The 18,056-nt window shown below is 49.8% G+C and overlaps 1 protein-coding gene across 1 annotated transcript in view; it reads right to left on the bottom strand.

Annotated features, from left to right (window-relative positions):
- Positions 1-480: 480 nt before the first annotated feature.
- The window catches only part of LOC120873324 (cyclic nucleotide-gated cation channel beta-1), a 49,622-nt gene continuing 32,046 nt past the window's right edge, over positions 481-18,056 (bottom strand). The window contains exons 14-20 of the mRNA XM_040254124.1: positions 17,442-17,601; positions 14,936-15,033; positions 14,765-14,848; positions 11,732-11,850; positions 11,055-11,201; positions 3,643-3,859; positions 481-843 (exon numbers count right to left, since the gene is read on the bottom strand). Of these exons, the coding sequence (XP_040110058.1) occupies positions 481-843; positions 3,643-3,859; positions 11,055-11,201; positions 11,732-11,850; positions 14,765-14,848; positions 14,936-15,033; positions 17,442-17,601 (1,188 nt within the window). The remainder of the gene's footprint in view (positions 844-3,642; positions 3,860-11,054; positions 11,202-11,731; positions 11,851-14,764; positions 14,849-14,935; positions 15,034-17,441; positions 17,602-18,056) is intronic.

Here is an 18,056-nt window from a genome sequence, read left to right as displayed (position 1 = left end):
ACCAAGGGTCAGATGCGTATGCACCAAAGGAACAGCATAGCTGTCTCCCACTTCTCCCAGAAATGTTTTCTGTTCTTGAAATGAGGGGAAGACAAATTCCTGAGGGGAAAATCCGAACATTCAACAGCTCTGTTTCTCTAACAAGGCTTCCTATGTATTGAAGCCCTACAGAAAAGTATTTCGTTCTTAAATATAATTACAGGTGCAGAGGAGGCAAGGTTCTCTTGTGATGGTAGGAACTCACCCAGCACAGACACTATGAAGTTTATTAATTTCAAGACCAGCCCCGGGAGATGGAGAAACTGATGTCAGATCGGGACCACCGGCCGAGCGCTTGAGGCCACTACCGCGGACCAGTGTCTTGGCCTTCGGGGAGCGGAGGGTGCGGGGTGCAGGGGGAAGGAGGGGGCGGGGCGCAAGGTGGGGTGCCGGGTGGTGGGGAGCGTGCACCTGCGGGGCTGGGGGCGGGCGGGAGGTGCACTAACTGCCGCCTCTCTCCTCCTCCTCCTCCTTCCTTGCCTCCTCCCCTTCCTCCTTTTTCTCCTTCTCCTCCTGCTTCTCAGGGACCTCCATCGACAGGATCTGTTCGCTGGGATCCGGGCCCGGGGTCACGTGGATCCGCACCGAGTGCTCCTCTGGCCGTGGCACGGCCTCCTCATCTTCCTTCGGCCTCTCCTGGGAGGCAGGTGGTGGAGAGCGTGGAGCCGGCGGCTCTGGGGCGGGGGCCTCTGGGGCCGGCGGCTCTGGGGCGGGGGCCTCTGGGGCCATTGGCTCTGGACCCGGGGGCTGTTCTGGGGCGGCCGATCCCGCCCGTCCCACAGCAGCGTCTTCCGAGCTCTTGGCCTGGAATCCAGAAAGAGTGACTAGTGAAACAGAGGGGTCTTGGAGGGGTCTCGGACACTTTCCCCATCCTCGGACCCCTGAGAGGACGATGGCACTCCGCAGGTGAAATCTAACAGCTGTAATGTTGGACGCAGCTGCATCAGGGTTATTTGGTGAAACATATATCGTGGGGAAGTTTAAGGATTCAGAGTCTGGGCAGGGTTTGGTGAAGGTCTTTGGGATATTTTAGGTGTCTGTGGAGCTGCAGGGCTGGAAGCTGGAGTGAGAATGCAGGATGAAGGGCAGAGCCCTGCACTGAACTGTTGAGGGAGGAGAGAGAGGCTGTGACCAGGAGGGACCACCACAAAGGCCTCTGCAGAGCTTAGACGGCCTGCCCTGCCCAGTTAGTCTGGATGTGTGTTCGCTGGAGTATGAGAAAAACTCTAAGCAAATAAGGTAAAGACTGAGAATTCCCTGGTGGTCCAGTGGTCAAGACTCTGCACTTCCCCTGCCAGGGCTGAGTTCAGTTCCTGGTCGGGGAACTAAGATCCCACAAACCAGAGGGTGCAGTCAAAAAAAAAAAAAGAGAGAGAGAGAGAGACAGAAATAAATATAAGGTAAAGGCTGCTGAGAGCAGGATCAGTTGTGGCCTGCTTGTTTCTCGGAAGGTCTCTAAGGCTGAGAACCCCAGGGAAGAATGGGCTGGGTACCACTGGTGTTAGGCTGAACTGAGCCCCTGTGTTGGTGGACTTGGTGGGTATCTCCAGTCTCCAGCCTGCGGGGTTCTCAGGGACCCAGGTTCCTATGGGTGTAATTAGGGAAGTGGGTGAAAATCCAAGCCTTTGTGGATACCCATGGCCCCTCCTGCTGTCTGACCCCATCTTTGAGTGGGAGGAAGCTGGGGAGGTAACAGCCCCCAGAGGAGAAGGCCTGGTGGTTCTTAGGGAGTCTCACATGAGAGCAGTCAGTGTGCTTATGGGGACTAGAGACCCCCTGATGAGTGCTCCAGTGAGAGGGTGCTGAGGAAGAGAACTGGGTAAAGGTGGGGTTATCCAAGAAGCTCCTAGATACCACGGCAGTTCTGGGACCTGCAGCTCCCTGTCTTGGTGTTTCTGCATGTTTTGGTGTGCCTGTTTCACCTCAACACCCCCAAACTCTGACAACACACTTCCAGGGCAGGATGCCTAGTGGGACCCCTTGTGGGATCTTCTTGAAGCATTCTGCTGTGAATGGAGCCAGAAGGATCACAGGAAGGTTGATCAAATGTTTCACCTTGTTTAACATGCTTTTATACAAGTATCCAAAAAAGTATCCTGCTTCATCTCTGCCACCCCGTGTGACAGCCAGGAGTAATCTGGGTCCCAGAATGTCCTGGAGGAGCTTCCCCCGGACACAGGGTGACAGAACCAGGGTTTGGACCTGTGTCTTTAGGCTGCTGTTTAAGAGTTCCTTGCACTCCACCCTTCTGCCCTGGTCATTCTAAAACTGCCTTTTATGAGCACACGCATGCAAATTTAATGCACATCTTCAAGCTGCCTGGGTGAAGAGCTAACACTTAGAAGCAACAAACTGCTAACCCGTTTCAGATAAAAACCTTTCACTGTGCTGAGAACACTGTCAGAGCTCACGTTCACTCAGCTCCATACGCGAGCCAGCACATAAGAGCCCAACTTTAAAAACCAGCTTGACCCTGCCCTTAACAGTTTGTGAGCCAGATAGTCACATCTCTTCTCAGTCTGGGGCCATTGGTGGATGTATCTGGAGAATGTCTTGGAACACTGGGTGACTTGGGTGTCATTTCCTGACTCCTGCTGTCAAACGACCTCTGAACAGGTCTCCTAGACTCTGACACCAACCTGGATTGAGACTGAGTTCACCAGGCTCCTTTGAATTCTGTCATGTAGACTGCCGTGGCCCCCCCCATCCCCGTCACTGAGCTTCTGCCTAATCCCAACTCCCTCCCCTTCCCAGCAGCCTTCCTAAAGGACAGTTATGAACAACCATAATTAGTATAATCATTCTAATTGGCATTCTTGGCATTAGTCACAGAAAAAAGTCCCAGAACTAATTTAAAAATTCCCTTTGGACTTAGAGGGTGGGAACCATTGGCACCATGCCTGTTGCCTTGCCTTTTCCTTTCAAATCTTTTAAATTGTCACAGACACAACATTAGATATGAGACCATCACTGTCGTCTGGGGAGGGACATTCCCTACCAACAACCACTGCTCCTACCTCGGCAGCAGCACCCGAACTTCCATTTGGGGGAACACTCCTCACCCCAACCCCTCCCCACCCTCAGTCCAGGGGTGGGCACATGAGCTGGTCCTCCCCAGAGAGCACCACCCTGGTGCTCCACACATCAGGAATTGACATGATTCCACTCAATTCTGTCCAGTGACTAGGAACCCTGGGACTCCTTGTTGGGACTGCTGGGAAAGAGGTACTTTCTGTGGCAGTTGCTCAGCCAGGAGGATGTACCCTCAGGGGGAGCCATCTTAAGCCCTTGGGGCCCTGCCTGGGGATGGAGCCACCCGCCAGGGAAGCAGAGGTGACAGGACGGCAGGTCTCATCCTATTGGCATCATCTGAACTGGTAGATCCAGGCTTGCCTGAACCTTTCAGTGACCTGCTCCAGTATCCGTTTTCCCAAGCTAATTCGAGCTTGCACTGTCAGTCGCATTTCTGTCACTTGCAACCAATGAATCCAGACTGACACAAAGAAGGAAAACTAGTCCCTACAATGGAACGCCTGGGTCCTGAGGCCTTTTCCCTGGCACATGGTTAAAATGGCCCAGGTGCTGGGTCTCCAGCTGCATTACCTGTTCCAGCAACTGCTGCTGTCTGGCGGCTGCCTCCAGCGCGGCCAGCTCCTTGAGTCGGGCCCTGAGGAGGGCAAGCTTGCCACCTTTGCCTCCCTTGGCACCCATCTTTCCTGCTGCAGCCAGGGCGGCATTGAAGAGCTTGGGGGTGCCTGCCCGTGGAGGGAGAATAAGCACACTCTTCTCCTTGGGCTTGTTGTTATTTCTCAGCATTCGCCTGAAAGAAAGCAGCAACCGCTAACGTCACCGGCAAGCTCTGGGAGAGAACGAAGCCTTCCTCACTCATTAGGGCAGAGTCCTTTAGCTGAGTTGTATGATGCAGGCTGGTTTGGCTGACAGTTTTGAAGTCCTTTTCTGAGCCCAGCGCAGTGTTGCTTGGGACATCACATCTCACTGAACGATCAGAACAACCATAATGATGTGGGGCCTTACTGCCTGTACTTTATAGATGAGGCTCAGAGGGGTTGAGTGACTTTTCTGAGGTTACACAGGAAATGATACAGGATACTTTAATATAAGGAATCGGAAATAGGATGCCCAGAGGAAAAAGAGCCGAGCTTCTTGCTTCTCCTTCTTTGGCTTGTCATTTTACCATCATCACCATCACCCTCATCAACACTGAGTGTCTATATGTGTCAGGCTGTGTGCTCAGACCTTAACAGGCAGGAATTCCCTGGTGACCCCTGTGGTCCCCTTTCCTGGTGTTCACACCTCTGTGTGACCTGCTTTGAGTGTGGTGGGACATGTGACTTGCTTTCAACCGATGGAATACAACCAGGGAGATCAAATGTCATTTTGGGGAACGTAGGTCACACAGGATTGTGGCCTCTGTCCTGCAAGAAGACTCTTTCCCCTGCTGGCTTTGATGAAGTAAGCAGTCATGTTGGGGGAGGCCTAAACCTGAGGGCAGCCACTGTCCAATGACTCACTAGAAGCTGCCCCCAGTGCCACAGCCACGAGGAACTGAATTCAATCAACAACTGTGGGACCTCGGAAGAAGATTCTTCCCTAGTTGAGACTTGAGGTAAGACCCAGCTCTGGCCCACGTCTTGATGACTGCCTTGTACTGGACACACCTCAACTGTCCCCAGACTTCTGACCCCTAGACACTCTGCAATAATAAATATGCATGGTTTTAAGCCACTCCATTTGTGGTAACATTGGTATGCCACAATAGATAACTGATCCACTCTCTGTTCTTTATCAGAATAATCCTTGCACTAATCCTCACAGGAAGGTCCTATTAGTCTCCCTCATTTCAAATGAGGATATGGAAGCCCAGAGGGGGTGAGTAATTTTCCCAAGGCCACCCAGCTGGGAAGTAGCAGAGCTGAAATTCAAACCCATGCCTTTGACCCCAGCACCCAATGTCTTAATGATTACAAAGGAGTATCACAATACTCTGTGACAATACACCATAGGGTAGGTGTGAGTTTGGGGATCCCACAGAGGCCTCGCTCCTGGCTGTGCCTGCAGTGTGCTGGCCAGAGGGATTATTGTACCTAAAAGAACAGGGGAAACTAAGGCTCAGTATGAAATGAGTGACATGCCCAAGGTTGCAAGAGGTGGCAGAGACAGAATTACAACCCAGATCTCAATGCAATATACCACTCTGCTTCTCTAAATAAGGAAAGAAGGTTCCATCAAAGAGCCCTGGCCTTTTCTAAGGAATTGTTCATGCTATTGATATGTGGTGAGTGGTTTGGCTCAAGAACAAATGAGTTTCGCCTGCAATCTAGCGGGCCTAGGCGACTAATTGGCAAATTCATTCATCAGGGGTCCAGCAAAACTTGTTTGTTTAAAAATGAGCCCATTACTAGCTGCTTATCTAATCAGACGCAATGGATTTAAATAGTGCATATTGATATTAATTGCCCAAGACTTGCATTGTCTAGCTGGGCTTCCCCGGGAGGCCGCAAACACAGTGATCATGAGGGGCCTCTTCCAGGCCTGGCACTGTCACCTGTATTATCTGAGTCCATAATTCACAGCACGGCGGTCTGTGGGAAGGCTCAGTGTGGTACTCAAATGACATTGGCGGCAGCAGCTATGGGACCTTTGCTGGTTGCTAATGGCTGTCTCTGTTTTGAAACATTGAGCTAACTTCTGGGACATTTCCAGATTAAGGAAATTTATCCTCATTTTCAGCTGACATGCATTTCACTATAATTACTGTATAATTCACCCCTGGAGAGAGCAGCGTGCATGAGACCTTGTTGCCTCATTTCTTGGATTGGCCGAGTCAGAGAGCGGAGCATCTCACATCTTTGGGGCCTTGGGTCCCCCATCTGTAAAGTGGGCAGCTTGGACAGAATCCCACATGGGGCTCTCACCAACTCAGGCATCCCCAGGCCCTGTGGTTCTCAGCCCCATCTCTGCTTGGGTGGGCAGAGCTCATCTGTGACCCCCTGCCTCTCTCCTGAAGCTTGCCTGTCCAGAGAAGCAGCCTCTGAAGAGCTGTGTCACCGCCCCCTCTGTGTGGCATGGCCCACCAGCCCCTCCTCCTCTCTGGTTGCCTCCGGCCAGCACACTGCCGGCATAGCCAGGAGCGAGGCCTCTGTGGGATCCCCAAACCCACACCTAAGCAAGGCGGAGGGATGGGATGACAGCTCTAAGCATGGCTTTTCTGAGCCATGCTCCTCTTGCAGGGGGGCAGGAAGGGAAGGGGAGGGGGAACCTGGTGCCCTTTCTCAGACTTAAAGTCAGTTCTCATTATCTGCGGTAGTTAAGCTCTGTAAGGTGTCTGCAGACACAGAATTAGTGACTACTGAGCAATGGCTTTTGGGGAAAATACAGGATTTGGTTACTGAGAGCCTCTCAACACAACATTTTCATCAACTGATCATTTTGTAACCTTGTCTTGTGTGTGTGTGTGGTGTCTATTTTAAAGACGTCTTATTTAATATTGTAGATTCATTTACAACAAACGTGGCTCTGTGACTCAGGCCTGTACGTGGAAACACGAGGCCTCACTTCAGCACTACTGGGGCCATTTTAACAGCAAAATCACCAACAAAATTCACAAAAATGTGAAAAACATGGTGCGAAGTGGGCCACAGAAAGACAATTGTTTACAATCTGAGCTGAAAGAAGAAGGCAGAGTGTCACCTTCTTCAGTTTAGCTGGAAAGCACACTTCCAGTGACTCAAATTTTTGCCACTGGGCACACGTCTGTGAATGTCCCTATAAGCCTTTGAGTACTGATTTGCGGGTTATGAATGAATTTTAGTGAGTAGGTGAACTGCACATACAGAATCGATGAATAATGAGGGTTGACTCTCCCTCAGGAGAGTAGGGTGAAGCAGGCAGACCTGGCAAAATTTGAATATGCTACTTATATGTTAATTGACTTTATTTTTATTTCCTGTTTCTTTGGCGGAAGCTCAGGTAGACCAGCCATTGGAAGGGCCCAGTGGCTGCTCTGTGAGCAGGCAGGTAAGATGAGTTATGGGGCAGCTTCCTTCCCCAGGAGACCCCCAGCGCCTTGTCTGTATTATGCTCTAAGGTTGACACTGCTTCCACTCATCTGGGAGCTTCCAAAGGGATTTCATTAAAAACTTAAGTCACAGCAAGTTACTCTGCAGTGTAAAACCCTGCATAGCGCCCGTCTCCCTCAGACTAAATACTAAAGCTATAGATGAGACTTCCCCTACAAGGCCCTACCCAATCTCACCCCTTCCACTCCTCCCACCCCATAACAACCTATGCTCATTTTGTTGCTGGTGTCTGTGTAACACCAAGTCTGTGCCTCCTCTGAACCTTCTCACATGCTATTCCCTCTGCTTGGCATGCTTTTCCTTGTAGGCAGCTCACTCCTTCACTCCGGGCAGGTCTCCTTTGAAGTGCCATGTCCTCAGAATGACTCTCCCTGACCCAACTTATCTCACATAGCTCCCTCCATCACCTCTGTCTCCTCAGGTGGCTTTATATTTCCTTATGGCTTTTATCTCCAACTGACATATCACCACTGTTGGTCTCCCCGGCTAGAATGTAAGCTTTGTTTGGTCTCTGCTATGTCCCCAGGGCCTCAACATATCAGCTCAATAAATTATTGTGCTGTATGAATGGATACTGGTGAGTTTTTTCCCTCGATCATGATCACTCTTGGTGTAGTTTCTTCTTGGTGACTGAAATGGAAAATATGAATATATGATAAAAGCTATGGGAGGAAATACCAGATAGGTGGATTTAAAAGATATTATCCCATGGAAAATTATAGAGAAGATTTAATGGATAAAGAGGAACAATCATTATTATTAACATATATTAAGCTCTCTTGTGTGCTGGGCCCCCTGCTGGAGACATTCGCGTACACTGTTTTTATTTAATTGGCTCCACAACAAAGTGATCACCCTTGTTTTCCAGTGGAGAAACTGAGACCAGAAAGGAAAGCAACTTTTCCCAGGTCACGCAGCCAGTACTGCACACAGACAGCATTTGAATCCTATCACTCTCCTAAGTCTGTTTTCCACCACATCAAGCTGCATCCATTGCTCAATTAAAAACCTGATCTTCTGGGTTTGAAAGCAAAACAACTGCTTTTCTTACCTATTCCAGGGGATTCCCTAGCAGTCCAGTGGTTAGGATTCCAGGCTTTCACTGCCAGGGGCAGGGTTCAGTCCCTGGCTGAGAAACTAAGATCCCACAAGCTACACACCACAGCCAAAAAAAACAAACAAACTACCAATCCCCCAACAATACAAAATACACATACATGAGCTTATCCATTGCAGTACTATCTATAATTTTAAAATATTGGAACTAGCCTACATGCCCATTCATAGGAATGTTTTGCAGTTGTCAAAAGGAACGAGGAAGCTGTCTATAGACTCACAGAGAATGTTTTCTGGGATTTACTGTCACATGAAAAATGTCAAGTCAGGTGCAAACGAGAATCTACAACACGCTACCCTTTCTGTAAGACAGGGAAATAACAAAATGGTCACGAATCTTCCTATTTTTGCAAAAAGAAACACAGGAAGAAAAAAGCAGAAACTAATGAGATTAGGTTCCTGTAGAGGGTGGGTGGCAACAAGGAGGGGTGTTTGGGACTCTGAGTGTACTGTTCTGTAAACTTCTGCCATGTTAATGTTCTACATATTCCAAACACATAAAATCAACAAAGATCAAAGTGGGGGAACACTAAAATGAAATGAAAAATGAAACGTATGAACTTAGCTGTACTTCAAATGAAGAGAACAATCACAGCAAAGGAAAGAAAACACAGAATCCAAACAACTCTGAATACAACATGTATATCATAGGTACTCAGGCCAAAGACAGAAAGAACTACTCTCTACTTAAGGCTTTCTTCTTTCCAATAGTGTGGGACAGGAATTCTGGGACTACATTATACTGTAAGATAGAACAAATGAATAAATGTAATGAGGATAAAGGGAGTCAAATTTCTCAGTGTTGGAAAAGAAATTAAATTTACAAATCTGGAAAAGGAGATTAGAATGAAAATTGTTAGATGGAAATAGAGATATAGAGATAGACACAGACAAAAAAATAGATGTTGATGTTTATGTATATGATGTACATATATGTATATATTTGCATTTATACACAAAAATGTACATGTGGGTACCTTTTCCAACTGTACATGTGGGTATATTTCCCAGCTCTATCCACTGTGAAGGCCTAATAGTAACCCAGTAGCAATGAGTGAGTGAGTGAAAGTCACTCAGTCATGTCCGACTCTTTGTGACCCCATGATTATACAGTTCATGGAATTCTCCAGGCAAGAATACTGGAGCAGGTAGCTGTTCCCTCCTCCAGGGGATCTTCCCAACCCAGGGATCAAACCCAGGTCTCCAGCATTGCAGGCAGATTCTTTACCATCTGAGCCACCAGGGAAGCCCAAGAATACTGAAGTGGGTAGCCTATCCCTTCTCCAGGGGATCTTCCCAACCCAGGAATTGAACCGGGGTCTCCTGCATTGCAGGCAGACTCTTTACCAGCTGAGCTACCAGGGAGTATTCAGACCTTAGTTTCTGAAAACCATTCCCTTCTAAAAGGAAGCAAGCCTCCTTGGAGAAATGACCATTTCCAGGGATGCAGCAGGGAAAGTATAAGATGAATCCAGGGCAATTTCTTATGCCTATAAGCAAAGAAGTGCTAAAATATAACAGGGACGTAACAAAAGTTCACTACACCCAGCCTGAAGAGGTGTCCAGTGGCCAGTCTGGAACAACTGGAACATCAAAACCATGATTGTAACAGGGTACTCATGGAATAAAGCAAATCTGTATCTTTATAAATAGATAAATGAATAAATAAATGGGAAAGGAAAGGAAGTTCTTCCATATAGTAGGACACTAGTTAATAAATGTAGAAGGCATGATGGAGATAGAAAATCACCATTTGCAACCATCATGGCAATCATTGCTGGGAGCCTTCATTGGAGGCTGAAAGTAGTAAGTGAAAGCATGAGGAGGAACAGGAAATCCAAATCGTCTTGACTTCTCACTCATTACTTAGAGGAAAATAGTAACTTTAACGTGTGGAAAATTTAACCAGTGATCAGAGTAAAAATCATCAGTATAGTGAGAAAGCAGCTCCACGTGCCTCTCAATATGCTGTACTGAGAAGGACACAATATCACTTCTCAGTAATTTCTGCCTCAAACGCAGAACCTGAAGATAATGATGAGAAAACATTAACATCATGTAAACTTAAATGGAGGGGACTTCCCCGGCGGCTCAGTGGTAAAGACTCAGCCTGCCAATGCAGGGGATGTGGGTTCAATCCCTGGCCCACATGCCATTGAGCAGCTAAGCCTGTGTGCCACAACTACTGAGCCAGCACTCTAACCCATGCTCTACAACAAGAGAAGCCACTGCAATGAGAAGCCTGAGCACTGCAAGTAGAGAGAAGCCCCTGGCCACAGCCAGAGAAAGCATGTGCGCAGCAGTGAAGACCCAGCACAGCCATAAATAAATAAATAAATCTTTTCAAAAAAACTTAAGGGAGGGGTAGGATGGCACCCCACTCCAGTACTCTTGCTTGGAGAATCCCAGGGACGGGGGAGCCTAGTGGGCTGCTGTCTATGGGGTCGCACAGAGTTGGACACAACTGAAGTGACTTAGCATCCGCAGCAGCATTCTGCAAAATAACTGGCCTGTCCTCTTAAGATCAATAAAGATCTGGGACCAGAGGACACTAACATGGCAACGTCCTGCAAAGGGGATCCAGGAATAGAAAAGAAGAAAAGAAAAGCTATAAAAGACCCTCTTGGAACAATTAGCAAATTTAGACTATGGATTAGAGATGAGATAACAGTACTGTTTCAATCTCCAATTTCCTAATTTTGACAAAGGTACTATGGTTATGTAAAAGAAAGTCTGAGTCCTTAAGAAAAATGCATATTAAAGTCTACATGGATTTTTTTTTAATTAAAAAAAGTGTACCTGGCCTTCTTGCGGAGCAACTTCTGAGACTCGGGATAATGCACCAGAATTTCATTCAGGTCCTTCTTATCCAGAATGAAGAGGTTGGTAAACCCATGGGCCACCACGTTAGCTGTGCGCCGGTTCCCGCCCCCAACAGCCAGCAAGCTGGGGCAGAGATGAGAGGGAGATGATCTCACCAGCATCTTCATTGTCACCCCTGTCTGGAGCACCATGATGGCCTCAGGTGGGCGAGAGCTGGGCCTGAGACAGGCTGGGGGACCTGGGGCCCTTTACTGCAGGGCTGCAATGCTTGCACCTGGACAAACGTCTCCTCCTTGATACCCTAGCCCAACCTCTGAACACACCTCTACCTTGAGCCCATATAAGAAACCAGCTTACCCCCTGACCCCACCTTAGGGAGCAAGTGAGCAAGGGAAACTTTTGCTTGCTCTTTCTCCCTCCTGTGTGGTGAGGCCCCCAATAAAGCCTTGCCTGATTTCTTCTCTGGCCTCCTGTCAATTTCCATACCCTGGTCGGTATCAGCCCACCTCTCTCACATGCCAGCAAGTGCCGGTGCTGCCTGCACAGAGGTTTCCTCAGACCCACCAAAAGGCCCTTGGGGACGTGGTCCCCCCGACTGGTCACACCCCCTTCCCCAGCCTTTGCCCAGGGCCCTCGTCTCGCCCCACTCTGACCTTATTTCTCCGAACACAGATCCAGCCTTCAGCGTCACCAGCACGGATTTCCCATCCGGGCCACCCAAGACCTGCACCTGCCCCGCCTGGATGATGTACATTTCCCGGCCTATCTCCCCCTGAAACAGAGAAGGGCGGTCCCCCTGTCATCACCAAAAGCGACCACAGAAGCAGCAGGGCTGGGCCCGGACGCTGGTGGCACAGCTCGGTGGACCAGCCCTTCTGCTGACTTGGCATGTGGTTCCCCTCAGGGGCCTCAGTCTCTCCATCTGTGGATTGGGGAGAGTGACCACCCCCACCCTGCCAGCCTGCCTAATTGGCAGGATTATGGTAGGCACTTAGTGGTATGATGGAAAGTGCTAGATAAGGAGGCCTAGGTGTAGGAGTATTTGGCAGATTCCCAATTGTGCATACCACGGAGGGCCCCGAGGCATGGAAAAGCCCACGCTGTTCACACCATCGGCTGATACCCGTGACTCCCCCGCATCCCATCAGGTGCTCGGGAGGCATTTGCTAACCGACATGGGAATGACAGCATGAATGAGAATGGCCAGCATTTACCTATCACTTCTCTGTGCCAGGTGCTGCTCTAAGTGCTTTATATGGCTGAGACCACTTAGTCCTCAACAGCCCTCCAGGTAGGAACTCTGCCCAAGGTCCCAAAGTTCAGCAAGGCAGAGCCGGGATTTGAACCCAGGCAGTCTGGTTCCAGAGCTCATGGCTGTTACTTGTTGAACCGAGTGCCCCCACAAATTCATATGTTGCAGTCCTAGCACCCAGCTCCTCAGAATGTGACCTTATTTGGAAAAAGGATCATCAGAGATGTAAAGAATTAAGTGAAGAGGAGGTCATGCAGGAGTTGGGGGAGGCCCTAACCCAACAGGACTGGTGTCCTTATGAAGGGGCCTTTGGGTTCAAAGTCAGGCACACAGGGAAGGTGGTGTGAAGAGACACAGGGAGACAGTCAGGAGATCTTCGCTCACTGTTCTCAGAAGGCACCTACCCCACTGCCACTTGGACCTTGGACTTCTGGCCTCCAGAATTGTGAGTCAATGTGTTTCTGTCCTTAAAGCCATTGTGTTTGTGGTACTTTGTTACAGCAGCCCTAGCAGACTGATACAATTTAGTCTTAGTCCCAAATTAAACCAAAGGAATGAATGAATGACTTGCTTCAGACTATAATCAGAAATATCCAGTCTGCCAAGCACCTTCTAATCCCCATGCCCTCAGAGGCCATCACCCTGGCCAGCTACCTATTGGTCATACCTGGCGTGTTTAAGGAGAGACAGAAACCAAGGACAGGTAAGTGGCTTCTGCTTTTCATTCCCTTGACAGATGTCTCTTGGGCATCTCACACATGCTTGTTAAGAAGGCCTTCTTAACAAAAAAAGAATAAAGTCTCCTTCCCCTGTTTCAGAGTCCAATTTGACAAGGGGCTGAAATGTGAGGTGTCTAAAGCATTCACCCTCGTGTCACTAAGCAGCCCAGGGGTGGCCTAGGGGGTGTGTCTCAGCGAGATTGTCACAGAACAAAACCTGTCAGCAGAGGGCACCATTCACACGTTCACCAAGTGTTCCGCTTCCTCCGCAAACTCCCCAACAATCTGATTCACTCTTTCTCATCCAAAGTCAAGTCTACATTACCCACGAGGATGCTAGCTACAGCAATGGCACCAATTCTGCCAGCCACGGTGCCAGACTCCATATGCTCATATATTTTAATTCTCACAACCACCCCATGAGGGATATACTATTAATATCCCTACTTTACCTATGAAAAGAGTCAGATTCAGAGAGGGCAAGCTACTTCCCCAAGGCTGCACAGCTAGGAAGTGGCTCCAGTGTTAGACAAATCACTCTATTGCTCCCAAACCTCTCTTGGCCTTGAAGGCCGCAGCTTTGAATTTTCAGCCATTTACAGCATCCTTGTCCCTCTTCCTTCAGCTCTTTGCTTCCAATTGTATGCTGTTCTGCAGCATACAACTTGGAGTCAGGGCCCTTCTGGGGATGGGGGCTCCTGAATCTTACCGGGGGTTCTTGAGCAATATTTCCACCCCTGTACACACACTAAGCCTTATTAACAGCTCTGAAATCTGGTTCCTGCTCCCCTACCCTGAACACTCAGTCACCAAGTGACCTCAGTCTCACCTTAAATCCCAAAAAATGGGAGCAGAAGGGGCCTTAGAGACTGTCTAGCCCTGGGATTCAAATCCATATGTTCCCCAGGATCAAGTAGGTGACATAAAGGAGAGAAGGGAGCCAGTAGGGCAGTCGGGAGTGGTGGGGCATGGGGCATCTCTTCAGAGCCATTCCCTTCTCCACTCCAGAGGACTCTTGCTGTTTGGGAAAGTGGGGCTCAGTGCTGGCCAATTTTCTGTTTTCAGCCAGAAATCTGGATTTTTATGTAAAACTTTTTTTTTTTTTTTGGCTGTACTGTACAGCTGACAGGATCCTAGTTCCCTAACCAAAGACTGAACCTGGGTCACAGCAGTGGAAATACCACATGCTAACCACCAGGGAATTCCTGAAACTTTTTACAGGTTGGAGACTATTCAAAACTTTATTTTTAGATTAATCCGGGTGTGTGGGGAGGAAACAACCCATGAGACACTGTGGGCTGGTTCCTTGCCAAGGACCATCAGTTTGCAACCTCTGACCTATCCCTCCCCGTCCAGCCCCATTTTCCCAACAGGAAGACCAAGACCCTGGAAGCAGTTCCATGTACACAGTCAAGACCCTGACCCTCTTTGGCTCCTCACTTTCCTCTTCTGTAAAGTGGGGTTCCTCATCCTGGTCCCCATGGTCCTATGAGGAAGGAGCCAGGCTGAGACACATCTGAGCTTGTGCCCGGAGCTCCTCCTGCCAAGCAAGTCAGGAGCCCTGGGGTCAGCTTGCCACCCGCCTCTCCTCCCAGCAATTCCGCTCTGCCCGCACCTGCAAATCTCACCACCTTCCCAGGGGGCCCCTCCAGCCCAGCTCCGATGGGCGGGGGCTGCGAATCCCAGACTGCCTCGCGGCCGCCCCGGCCACTCACCTTCTTGCACACGTAGTCGTTGGGCAGGTAGACGACAGAGCGCAACCTCTTCAGCATGTCAAAGATCATCTGCCGGTCACAGCCCTGGCCCCGAGAGGGGGGGAAGGAGCCATTTAGAGGAAGGCGTGGGCTTGAGGCCTTCCAGAGAGTGGGGCACTGGGCAGGCCATACCTGGAAGAGTGCCACTTTGCTGACGATGGAATAGTTCACGTCGATGGCGAGGTCCAGCCGCATCTTGTCCGGAAGCTGCACCATCAGCTCTGACTCATCTGCAAATGAGACCCTGCAAGGGTCAGAGGCACGGCCAGGCCCCTCCTTCACACACACAGTGCCGAGCCCACACTGCACTGGCTGGGTCCCCGGGTGTGCCATTCCTCTACCACTCGGGATCACTCCAGATTGGGAGGGTATGCTCTCTGCCTCCAGGCCTTTGCCCATGCTGTTCCCTCTGCTGGGAACAACCCCCTCTGCTTTCCTGGCTAATCCCTACTCATGCTTCAGAACCCAGCACTCATGTAACCTCCTCCAGGAAGCCTTCCCTTGACATCCTCCCACCCAGCTATTATGTTATCAGTCCCTGTCCCATAGCACGTATCACACCCTTTACTGCAGTTGCTTGCTGATGATCTGTCTTCTCCACTTACATTATAAGAACAGCATTTTCAAGAACTAAAGTGTGTGGAGGATGTACTATGTGCCAGGCACTGTTTTACAGAGTGCTTTACCAAGATGATTTCATTAACTTCTTCCAGCAGCCCAAGAGGTGCCCACTACTAAAACCCACCTCACAGACAAAGAAAGGACAACTCAGGAGGGCAGTTGAGTTGCCCACAGCCACACAGCTTGGGGGATGGAATCAAGGCTCCACTCAGGCCCTGTGACTTCAGAACCTATCCTAGGAGAGCAGTATGTCTGTACACCATGGCGTCCATGCTGCACAGTGGAGAGCTTGGCACATGGTGAAGGTTGGTAACTGGAGACAGAGATGTACCCCGGAACCCAGTCCCATGCTCTGCCCACTGTACATTAGCTTAGGGCTCAAGTGCTGGGTCTGTGCAACCCTGGGCAGGTCAGAGCCCTCTCTGGTCCTTAACATGTGCCCCTGTGAAAAGGGCCAATGATACTGAAGTCACAAGGCTGTCACTGGGATGGAATGAGGCAGTGGAAGTGAATATGCCTTGGAAACTACTATGGTTAAGTGCTTTGTCCACAGACTTGCCAACAACCCCAGCTCAGGAGACTGTGGGCCTCAAGTGTGGCTTCTTTGAGACCAGACAGAACCCAATGGAGGTGAAGGGGGGCCCTTTCACTTTGCTGAGGGCCTTGGGGGACTCTAAGGTACTGTGCCAGTGGTCCACAAGCTTTTGAGAGCCTTCCAAAATGATGCCTAGGCTCTGAAAACAAAATTGTGTGCTTGTGTGTATGTATGCTCAGTTGTAGCTGACTCTTTGTGACCCTGTGGACTGTAGCCCAACAGGCTCCTCTGTCCATGGGATTTTACAGGCAAGAATACTGTAAATGTAAGTGAAAAGCATACAGACAGATGCTTTAATAGTAGGGCCACCTGGGAAGCACAAAAACAAAATTACTAACTCAGGTGGTATTAGTGGTAAAGAAATTCCCCTGCCAATGCAGAAGACACAAAAGATGTAGGTTCAATCCCTGGGTCAAGAAGATCCCCTGGAGGAGGGCATGGCAACCCACTCCAGTATTCTTGCCTGGCAAATCCTATGGACAGAAGAGCCTGGAGGGCTGTAGTCCATAGGTTCACAAGGAGTCCAACACGACTGATGCAACTTAGCACAAAGATAAAAAGGGAACGGGGGAGAAAAAGTCAATTAACATATAATTGGCATGTCAAATTTCCTTAAGGATTCCATTCAGAATCCGTAAGAACTTCACTACATTTGGAAACAATTTACGGGTAAGATTCTCTCACTTTGCAAGAATTACTGAGCATACCTCATCACTGACAAGAAAGCTGAACCACAGTGAATGAACATGTATTGTTTTAGCCAATTTCAGAAGCAAAGCATGACAAACAACTATAAAATATATTGTATTTTATACAATATACAAAAAGGGTCTGAAAATAAATTTTTAAAAATTTATAAAATATATATTGTATGTATGGATGTATATGTATATATGCTTCTCTGATGTATATAGGCTTCTCTGATGGCTCAGTGGTAAAGAATCTGCCTGCAATGCGGGAGACCCAGGTTCGAACCCTGGGTCAGGAAGATATCCTGGAGAAGGAGATGGTAACACACTCCAGTATTCTTGCCTGAAAAATCCCACGGATGGAGGAACCTGGCAGGCTACAGTCCATGGGGTCACAAAACAGTCAGACACGACTTAGCAACTTCTTGTATACGAAGAGCAAGAAAGGTGAGAGACAGAGACAGTCCTTCCTTTCCTGGTTCCAACTGCACTTCCATCTTTGAATGCGCACCTCCCAAGGCCTCCCCAGGCATCTCTCACTTACGTGTTGGGGCTGCAGCCCAGAGAGGCCCCCATGCTCAGGGCCCCAAGGACAGAGGACAAGGGCAGGGCCCAGGAGGGCAGGGCCCTGGAGGGCAGGGCACTGGGGGTGGGGCACTGGGGGTGGGGCTGGGTGGAGGGGCGTGTCTTACCCAGCATGCCTTGGGAGTGCCGGGGGAGGGGCATGTCTTACCCAGCATGCCTTGTGAGTGCCAGGTGTATTCGTACCAGGTCTTGACCCGGTTCTGCACGGACCTGGGGATCTTGTAGAAGTTCATGTATTTCACGGTGCTGTCCATGCAGCTGCGGTAGTAGGTCTGTCCCGCGGTGGCGGCCCCCACTACGTCTCTCATCTGGGGGCCAGGGGGGTGGTGGTCAGGGAGGCCACTGGGTCAGAGTGGGGCCGGGCTTCGGGGACGTGGGTTGTGGGCACATGAATGTAACACAGGCGCCCGGGTGCACGCTTGCCGGGCTGGCAAGAGATCAGGAGAGAGGGGAAACCCATGTCCACACTTAGAGGTTTCGCTGACCCAGATGTTCTGCCTTCAGGGTAGACGTGGAGGAGCGAGGCTGCTGGCCTTCGGTGGGCTTAGGTCTCTGGGGCCACACGAGGAGGGCAGGTATCGCTGGGCTGGGCTGATTCTGGTGCCAACGGACCCCTCAGAGGAGATGTGAGCCAGGTGCGCTGGTCCTCGGGGCAGAGCCCCTCAAAGGCAGGACTGAGCACCCGTGGCGCCTCACGCACCGCTACAAGCTGAGCCTCCCGCCAGGGCCCAGCACATTAGAACCCACCAAGGGCTCCTCTCCA

This window comes from Oryx dammah, unplaced genomic scaffold, assembly GCF_014754425.2.
Source record: "Oryx dammah isolate SB20612 unplaced genomic scaffold, SCBI_Odam_1.1 HiC_scaffold_13, whole genome shotgun sequence".
Classification (NCBI taxonomy): Eukaryota; Metazoa; Chordata; class Mammalia; order Artiodactyla; family Bovidae; genus Oryx; species Oryx dammah.
Note: the sequence above shows the minus strand (reverse complement) of the source record. Positions and strands in the feature narration are given on the sequence as shown.